Source organism: Lepisma saccharinum, chromosome 9 (assembly GCF_977018435.1).
Source record: "Lepisma saccharinum chromosome 9, izLepSacc3.1, whole genome shotgun sequence".
NCBI lineage: Eukaryota > Metazoa > Arthropoda > Insecta > Zygentoma > Lepismatidae > Lepisma > Lepisma saccharinum.
Window position 1 is genome coordinate 33,654,260 of NC_139237.1, and position 10,534 is coordinate 33,664,793.

The 10,534-nt window shown below is 42.5% G+C and overlaps 1 protein-coding gene across 1 annotated transcript; it reads left to right on the forward strand.

Annotated features, from left to right (window-relative positions):
• Nucleotides 1-1,023: 1,023 nt before the first annotated feature.
• On the forward strand, nucleotides 1,024-6,132 carry LOC145992363 (uncharacterized). Its single transcript, XM_083128745.1, has one exon. The coding sequence runs from the start codon at nucleotides 1,024-1,026 to the stop codon at nucleotides 6,130-6,132; it is 5,109 nt and encodes a 1,702-aa protein (XP_082984871.1).
• Nucleotides 6,133-10,534: the final 4,402 nt, after the last annotated feature.

Here is a 10,534-nt window from a genome sequence, read left to right on the forward strand (position 1 = left end):
GCTAAGTGCCAAGCGCCATGTGACTGGTTTTGTGGTTACTTTGACGTCTTGGAGGTTATTGGGTGCTGAGGTTTGGTGTGAGTTCAGTGTGTAACGTGTGTTGTGGAGCTTGAATAATGGATATACCTAAACAACGCCGTAAAAGGGGAGAAGGAAGCGGAGGTCAGAGGGGAAAAGTTATGAGGGAAATAACAAACAAACTGTTCCTCCAAAACAAGCCCCGTCCAATGAGGTAAGCCTAGAATGGTAATGTTAACCTTATAGGCTATCTTCCAAGTTAGTGTGAGTAGGCTTAAGATTGTTGTAAGGCTTTAGTTTCTTAGTTGGAAATTGTTCGGTGAACAATGCATATAATTAGTGTTTTTTATCTTGTTTTCCATTTTTGTGTATATGTGTGAGTTATTCATGTGAAGTGTGTGGGAGTAAGAAACTGCGGAACCTCCCGCATACTTGATTTCGGGAACTTACACACCCACAAGTAAATTCGGGAACGTCCCGAGAGGTGGTAAATTCGGGAACGTCCCAAGAGGTGAGCCAGGCTCTTAGCTTGGGCGTTGCCACGAAAAAAGAACAGTCGTCATCAGAGAGTCATCGTGAGAAGAACCGTGTCACACGCGCGCGGTCACAAGTGCGCTGTAGAGACATTCTACAGCAAAACAGACAGTCCTTCGTGTATATTGTTTAGTTATTGTATAGTCCTTCGTATATGTGTATTATAGACATTAAATGTATGTATATATCGTCCTTGTGCGTCTGTTACTTAACCAGACACCGTGCGGGAACCGACGCATTTAGGATAATTCGGGCCAGGGTGGAGTTCAGCCAGTTAGCCAATGTAGTGCGGGGCTTTCTGGAAACTGACACTCAACAAATGGTCCTCCGGGCCGGATGCGTCGCAATTGTAGTTTTCGTGCCGTATTCCGGTAGTTTGTCGTCGGGAAATCAACGAGCCAGAAGAAGAGTCAACGTGCCACACCCTCGGTCCGCCATATGCGTTTAGCGTCTCTTGTACGACGAGTCAACATGGAGCAGTTACAGGCGTCAAAGACAGTCCTCAAACGGGAAGTTACTCGGATTGAAAACAAGTCAGTTTCACCAACGCTGGAAGGTGCTACACTTCAAGTCTACATAGACAAGGTCCTTCAACTAAGTGCAGACTGTAGTGCATTACTTGTGAATCTCGCTAAACAGTGCGAAGAAACATTGTTCTCTGAGTACTACGATGAACTGAGTGCGGTGCAAGACCGATTAGAGTTCTTGTTGGGCTCCCTGTACCAAAAACAGAAGGAAGCCGTTTCTCCCGTTGTCGCGGTCGCGGTGAACAGTGATGCGAAAAGTGACGTTCGGTTACCAAAACTAACATTACCAGAATTCAGTGGTGACATTCATCAATGGTTGTCATTTCGGGACTTATTTGTGGCATCGGTTCATGACAACAAACACCTCAGTGGCGCTCAGAAGTTGCAGTACTTGAATTCGGCATTAAAGGGTGAACCGTCATTATTAATCCAGTCCATCGCAATAACGGATGCAAACTACGAGGAGGCGTGGAATCTGCTAGTTTCGCGGTACCAAAACAAAAGAGAGATAGTGAACAGCACAATTAATCGCTTGGTTAATCAACCTTGTGTGCCATCACGCTCGGCTACAGGGTTACGCAAGCTCATTGACGTCACTTCTGAGTGTGTGCGTGTGCTGAAGGTTTTGGACATCCCTGTAGAGGCTTGGGATGCAATTTTAGTCTTTCACACCACCGACAAGTTGGATGCAGAATCTAGGCAACAGTGGGAACTTTCCCTGAAGAATGCAGAAGTGCCTAAGTTCGAGGACCTGACTACGTTCCTGGATGTGCGTGCCAGAGCTCTTGCAGCGTCTACGGTGACCTCCAGCCTCCCAATGTCCAACAAACCCCCTCCCAGGTCTACTGATCGTCAAGTAAAGAAGAATGTGAATTCGTATCACACAGGTGCTGAAACTGTGTGTCCTAAATGCCGCGGACACCACAGGTTGCATACTTGTCAGAAGTATCAACAAATGTCGGTGAAAGAACGGTACTATTTTGTGAAAAGCAACAATCTGTGCTACAACTGTTTGCAATTGAATTGTAACGTCGGAAAGTGTACTTCGCGCACGTGTATGGTGTGCTTTAGAAAGCACCACACATCCCTTCACTTCTCTCCTAGTGAAAATCCCAGTTCTACGCGGCAAGTAACGTCCCACATCGCCAGCAAGAAGAAAGCCATTCCGTTGCAGGAAGTTCTCTTGTCTACAGCCACCGTGGGCGTGAGGGATAGACATAACAACGTTCGGCATTTTCGTGCACTCTTAGATACGGGCTCCGAGTGTACATTTGTCACGGAAGACTGTAGTCAGCAATTAGGCCTTCGAAAGAAACACATCAGTGTTGCCATATCCGGTATTTCGGCAACCGGTATCGGTACTTCTCGTTCCATGGTGGACCTACAGTTTAGGTCAAAAGCGGGCAACGAAACGTACACCACCAAAGCCATCGTTGTGAAGAAGATTACAAATAATTTGCCCAAGCAGCAATTCACTTTTGATCAACAGTGGACTCACCTACATAACCTTGATCTTGCCGACCCGTCCTTCAACAAACCAGGGAAAATAGACATTTTATTTGGTGCGGACATTGTTCCCTTACTTTTAAGACCTGAGAAAGTCGCAGGTCCAGTAGGTACACCAACGGCCATAAGTACTTCACTTGGGTGGATTCTTATGGGCAGAATTAACGTTCCGCGCAATAAACGCGCAGTGTCATCACATCATGCGTCATGTAGTGATCTGGACGCTACCCTACAGCGCTTCTGGGAAATAGAGACTGTGCCATCGGTAAAACTGTACAACGAAGAAGAAAACTTTTGTGAACAACATTTTCGGAAAACACACGCACGTGACATCGACGGTCGTTATGTTGTGAGATTGCCCTTCCGAGAACAAAGCGGTGTTCTGGGTGCTTCACGTTCCCTAGCGGTGCAGCGTCTCAAACAAATGGAGAGACAACTCGTCAAGAATCCACAACGTCAACAAAAGTATGCTGAGTGTATGCAAGAATACCTAGACTTGGGTCATATGTCCGCCATTCCGAATTCAGAATTACCTGTGTCCCAAGAAAGCAGTTGCTACCTACCACACCATAGTGTCATCAAAAAGGACAGTTCTACAACGGCTTTACGGATCGTGTACGACGCCAGTGCGAAGACGACGACAGGAGTTTCCCTCAACGATAAGTTGCTTGTAGGCCCCAAGATGCAAGACGACATAATGCCTTTGTTGCTACGTTTTCGTACGTATCAAATAGCCCTTACTTCGGACGTTGTCAAAATGTTTCGACAGGTGAAATTACACCCAGATGATGCAGAATATCATCGCATTGTGTGGAGGAAGTCACCGAAAGAAGAGATACGAGACTTCAGATTAGAGAGACTGACGTTTGGTACGGCTAGTGCTCCTTTCTTAGCCACCAGGTGTTTACAACAGCTGGCCCGCGACGAAGAGGCAGACTTTCCTGAAGCAGCGGCGATTACATTGAGAGACTTTTTTGTAGACAATCTAGTGACTGGCAGTGATACAGTAACGCAAGCTATCGCGTTACAAAAACAAATAAGTGAACTTCTACAAAGAGGTGGTTTCGAATTGCGGAAATGGTGCTCGAACAATACACGAGTACTGAATGAAATCCCGGTACATTTGCGAGAAACGAACTTTGCATTGGATGTGAACATAAATGAACATATAAAAGCACTCGGGATCGAATGGCATCCAGCGAGTGACGAATTCGCGATATCAGTGACGCAACCCGCAATTCGTGAGCAATTGACCAAGCGCATTTTGTTATCAGACATCGCGAAAATATTTGACCCCCTAGGGTGGATATCTCCAGTAACTGTCAAAGCAAAGATATTCATGCAAACACTTTGGCAAGTTAAACTTGACTGGGACGATGTACTTCCACCAGAACTAGAAATTGCATGGCGAAGTTTTCGGGCGGAGTTGCATAAGTTGCAGGATGTTAAGGTGCCTAGGCGCATCGTGTCTTCAAAACCGCTAACGTGCGAACTGATAGGCTTTTGTGACAGTTCCGAGCGGGCCTATGCGGCCACTGCCTATTTACGTTCTACATACAGCGACGGCAGTATTGAAGTGCATCTTGTAGCAAGCAAAACGAGAGTCGCGCCTCTGAAGAAAGTGACTCTCCCGAGACTCGAACTTTGTGCTGCAGTGTTACTCATACGTTTGCTGCAGACAATAAAGGAAGCTCTTCATTTGAACATTACAGAGATCCGTGCATTTACTGACTCTACAATAGTTTTGTGTTGGATAAACTCTTCTCCTTCTAATTGGCGTACATTTATTGCCAACAGAGTTGCTAAAATACACGACGTTCTCCCTGCAGAGAATTGGTTCCACGTGTGCAGTGAAGAGAATCCAGCTGATTTGGCGACAAGAGGAATTTCTCCCTCAACCCTGTTCAAACGTGATATTTGGTTCTTCGGCCCACAGTGGTTACGTAATCAGTCCTTCAATCCTACACGCACGGTCAACGCAGCAGCAACAGCTGAGGTTGAGAGAGAGAGAAAAAAGGGTCTTCTCGTATTACAGTCTTCGGTCGAGGTGGAGGAGTTATTAGTAAACAAGTATTCAAACTTATCAAAGCTCCAACGAGTAGCGGCTTGGTGCTTCAGATTTATGCATAACACCAAGCGAAGTGCTAATGAACGTCAGTTTGGACCCCTATCAGCACGCGAACTTAATCACACGTTGCTTGTGTTAGTGAAACAAGCACAAATTACAGCATTCCCTACAGAAATAAAGCATTTGAAAAAAGGGAATCCTTTGCCTTCAAACAACCCATTACTCAATTTGACTCCTTTCCTGGACCAGGAGGGAATTCTGAGAGTAGGTGGACGTTTACACAATGCACAAATGACAATTGATAAGAAACATCCCATTCTGTTACCTCGTGAACATAAACTTACAGAGCTCATCGTGAAACATGAACATTTGAAACATTTGCATGCGGGACCACAATTACTTCTCGCTGTCCTACAACAACGTTTTTGGATTATACGAGGGAGGGACTTAATTCGAAAAATTGTGTTTAAGTGCAAAGAATGTTTTAAGGAAAAACAGTTGACAGCAACTCAACTCATGGGTAGTTTGCCAGCCCCTCGCGTCAATCCAGGCCGAGTATTTGCAAATACAGGTGTAGATTACTGCGGCCCATTTTCAATAAAGAGTTGCCAACTCAGGTCTTCAAAAATCACCAAAGGATACGTCGCCCTTTTCGTGTGTCTTGCAACCAAAGCAATTCACTTGGAAGCGGTAAATGATGCATCAACGCCTACATTCATTGCTGCATTACGTAGGTTTGTGGCCAGACGTGGTAAACCTAACCAGATCTTCAGCAATTGCGGAACGAACTTCGTAGGGGCAAACAGAGAATTGAAAAAGCTACTTCAATTCATGCGACAAAAAGAGCACGTCCAATCGATGTCAGATGTTACGGCCTCGCAAGGCATACAATGGAATTTCAATCCACCGGGAGCAGCTCATTGGGGTGGTGTATGGGAAATTTCAGTGAAGGCAGTGAAATATCACTTGAAAAGAGTTATGGGCTCAACATTACTCACTTATGAGCAATTCATCACGTTATTGACACAAATAGAGGCGTGTCTTAACTCGAGGCCATTAACGGAGTTGAGTAGTGATCCAAATGACCTAACGGCACTCACGCCAGGACACTTCTTAACCGGTGATTCGTTACTGGCTGTACCTCAAGCAGACTTTACAACATCCACGTCGAATTGTTTGTCTAAGTGGCATTTGATCCAAAAAATGACGCAACATTTTTGGAAACGGTGGGCAACAGAGTACTTGTCCAGACTCCAGCAGCGGCCCAAGTGGATGGAGAAGAAGGAAAATCTACAGATAGGAGATCTGGTGTTGTTGAAAGAAGCTACCCCTCCACAGCAATGGAAGCTAGGAAGAGTAGTGAAAGTTCATCCAGGACCAGACAAGTTAGTACGATCAGTGACAGTGCGAACAGCTGATGGGCAATACAGACGTCCAATTGTGAAACTTGCTCCTCTCCCCTATTCTAAGGAGACATAAGTGTACTACATTGAAATTATTGATTGTGGTTGAAATTAATATTTCAACGGGGGGGAGTGTGTTCGGTGAACAATGCATATAATTAGTGTTTTTTATCTTGTTTTCCATTTTTGTGTATATGTGTGAGTTATTCATGTGAAGTGTGTGGGAGTAAGAAACTGCGGAACCTCCCGCATACTTGATTTCGGGAACTTACACACCCACAAGTAAATTCGGGAACGTCCCGAGAGGTGGTAAATTCGGGAACGTCCCAAGAGGTGAGCCAGGCTCTTAGCTTGGGCGTTGCCACGAAAAAAGAACAGTCGTCATCAGAGAGTCATCGTGAGAAGAACCGTGTCACACGCGCGCGGTCACAAGTGCGCTGTAGAGACATTCTACAGCAAAACAGACAGTCCTTCGTGTATATTGTTTAGTTATTGTATAGTCCTTCGTATATGTGTATTATAGACATTAAATGTATGTATATATCGTCCTTGTGCGTCTGTTACTTAACCAGACACCGTGCGGGAACCGACGCATTTAGGATAATTCGGGCCAGGGTGGAGTTCAGCCAGTTAGCCAATGTAGTGCGGGGCTTTCTGGAAACTGACACTCAACAGAAATTGTGCAGAGTAGCAAACAAACAGGTTATTATTGGCAATAGTAGTAATGCCTCTAATGCCTTGTTGGTTTACTTTCAGGCTGTATGCCTGTGCCGTTATGAATGCAAGAACATTGGTTAAGAACAAAAGATCAATATATTTAACAAATTTTACAGCCTGGCAAACAACGTGATGCAAAATTCATATTTAATGGGACTCTTAGGTGTTAGTGACGTTAAACGTAGGTGACATGGTTTGTACACAGCTCTAGAAGAAAGTCGTCGGCAGGCAACTCTTTTCTTTTCACTTCCTGATGGCAAAGGGAAACACGCACAGGTGTGTAAAAAAACCTTCCTTCAAGTTCACAGTATCACAAAGCGAAGAGTCAAAACCCTAGTTGCAGCAAAAAAGCGGGGTGACGTTACCTATATTGAACGTAGGGGAAACAAAACAAAAGAAAGAAAATACACCGCTGAAGATGTAAAGCTAATAACTGACCACATTGAAAGTTTACCGAAACAGGAAAGCCACTATACCAGTACCAAGGCTGCAAATTTGTTTTTAAGTGAAGATTTGAACTATAACGAGTTTCATATAGCTTTCAGAAAACTTCATCATAATACTACTGTTCAGTACCGGTTTTACATAGACACAATGAGAAAACACTTTCCAAATCCCAGATTTCGGAAACCGAAAAAACACACATGTAATACGTGTTATTGTTACACAATAAAATACAAAATGACCAGAGGAACAAAGAACTACACCGCAACTCACTCGAAATTCACCACAGGAAAGCAGAGCGAGCCAGAGAAATGATGAAACAAGATCACGAAGAATCAGCAGCTCCCATAAGTGATACCTGTACATTTTCAGTCGACTTGCAGCAAGTGTTTTCTTTACCAACATTAACCAACTGCCAAATGTATTACTTACGACAGTTGTCTTGTTTTAATCTGGGTTTGCACATGGCTGACAACAATCAGGGATTTATGTTTTGTTTGGCATGAGGGTTTGAGTGGCCGGGGAGGCAATGAAATCGCCAGTTGCATATTCAGAGGCATTAAAAGTAAAATAACAAACAAGAAAATAAATGATCGTATGGAGCTACAACTATGGTGGCCAAAATAAGAATAGGATGCTATTGTTTCTGTGGATATATTTGGTTTCTAAGAACTTTGTTGATGAGGTTCAAAGTAAGTATGTTGTCCCAGGCCACTCCTACTTAAGCTGTGACCGCGACTTTGGTCTCATAGAAAAAAGAAAAAGTGTTGAGAAATGTGAGATTCAAATGGATATTGTCAGACTTCTCTCTACTGCTTAGACAAAAAAACAAAAAAACATTTCTAACAACATTGATGGATTACGACGATTTTTATGACTTCAGCGCAGCAGCTTCAAGTTGCCTTAATACGACAACTTTAGGAATTGCTAAGGTTGTTTGGGTCAGTCACCAAGGAAAATCCAGGAACTGTATACACAAAAAAAAAAAAAAACTTTCAGTGACGTTGAACAGTGGGTGAAAACAAAAGTGTTTTAAAAAAGGGTAACGAAGGAGATTCCATACCTAAAGGAAGAAAACAAACATTTTACACTGAACTAACACAGTAGCCATGGTTTGCAGAACACTTTTTACGTATTAACAGTGTTAATATTTTTATATAGCGTACAGAAAAGTACTGTACCCTACATTTTTTCACATTAATTATTTTAATAATAAAGTTTTCAAGAACACTCTACTTTTTCCTTAGGGTCTACTATTTCAGACTTAAGTACTTGTTTTTTATGTTTTATGAATAAAATTTATTAAAAAAAACATTTTCTTATGCATAACCTGTTGTTTGCTAACTCTGCACTTGTACATTTTGCCTTTCATTATGTGATACTTTAGGGCACTTAGCCCAGTTTTAATGGCACAGGAGTTGGCACATACCTCATTTCATAAAATGTTCAGACAAAAGAGGTAATTAAAGGAATAATATTCCATAGGTAACATTAAGCTTTCATGAGTGTTTCTCTGTAAGTGCTTCTCACTTTTTTATGCTTTTTTTGGAAGCAGAAATCACAAAATGTGATACAGACAATGTTTTTTCTGTTTTTCTCGGAACTTAGATTTTGGCACTTAGCTCGGTTCTTGTTTTCAGTCTACAGTTGTCTTGCAGGCATCGTCCGGTTTCATCGTGCAGTTAAAACCAGATATAGGTCCTGTTGTGGCGTTGTTACTCGTTGACAACCTTGTTCTGGCTTACCATGAACATCTACTGTGTCTTGGAACCATAGCCAAACCCTGCAAATGACTGTGGCACAGTCAACGCTACTGTGACTTTAGTCTGTGTTTGACCTGCTTCCAGTCATCCAACAATTCCTCGCTAACGTCTTTGTATCATGTTTTACTCTACATTGCAAACTTTACCAAGAGATTGTCCTCCAATCACAATGAGCATTCGATACAGAATGAGGCAATCTTGTTCTGATATGCTGTGTTCTGTTTACCTTTCAATCATGGGCCTATTTGACACTAGCAGTTCTGTTGCCTATGCACATAATGTGTGTTACACTACATGATAAATATTTATGGTGATTGTACAAATATCCCCCTTCCATTTTTCTACTTTTTGGGCACAACCGTATCATGGTAAAGGAGTAATGACGTTGGCTGTGACTCCCTCACTCAACATTCTCTGGGGTTCTAAGCAGTGTCAATATGACAGGAATGATCTTCTTGTCATCCACATTATTTTTTCATCAACAGCCTATTGGGTTGGGCAGATTTGGATGTTCCTTTTCTGCTTTAATTTCACTCAAAAACTTGGCAGTAACTCCTTCTGACAAAAGATGTGAAGGGCACTTTGGTTGAAGAAAGATGCGAGTCTTGAGCATCACTTTTCGCGAACAGACACCATCGTAGTTTGCCGAAATCTTTGATTTTGGTGTCAGATACGTATACTATATGAATATATTTCTTAAAAATTGTGTCATCATATTTGGGGTGTAAGAGATACCCAAATGTCAACCTCACTTCCACATAGTACACCCTGGACTGCATTTTGGAGACTAACAATATTCTGGCATCTAGACCCATGGGACTTGAGTTGTGTGATGCCCACATGTGTTTGTGATCCTCCTTTCATCTATTTCATCTTATCACCATTAATTCTCATCTTCGAAATAAGCTAAAAATAGCAGAAGCGAGAAGTAAAAAAATCAATTCGTTATTTCATTCTGTCATCTTGTTCATCGAATCCAGGAGTCCTAAGATTTTCAAGAGATTCAAGTACATCATCATCTGTGACTTCAAATATGTTCAACAACCACTTCTTTGCCATCTTTGCAAGTACAAACAAAAACTGGGATACCATTAACAGTTAGTGTGAATGCTGCCGCCAAAGTGAGCCTCACTCCTTTCACCAGGAGGAGTTACTTCCAAGTATTGGAGTGATATAACAGCAGAAAAAAACATCCAAATCTACCCAGCCCAATAGGCTGTTGATGGGAAAAAGTAGAAAATGAGGATGACAGAAAGATCATTCTTGTCATATTCACACTACCTAGAGTTCCAGAGAATATTACAGCTGACATGTTGTGCTTGTGGAAAGAGGAAATGTTCATGCATATGCCGGGATCAGTCTGTCCCTGTGACAGAACGTGTCTTTGTAGTGAAAATGAAGAAAGGTGTGAAAAAAAATAACTTACAGGATAAAGGGACTGTATTGATGACATGATTTTTACCAAATGATTACAAACACTCTTAATCTTTGTAACAGATGAGATGATTAACTTCCAAAAGACAATGCGGAAGTCACAGATGATGTTACTACTCC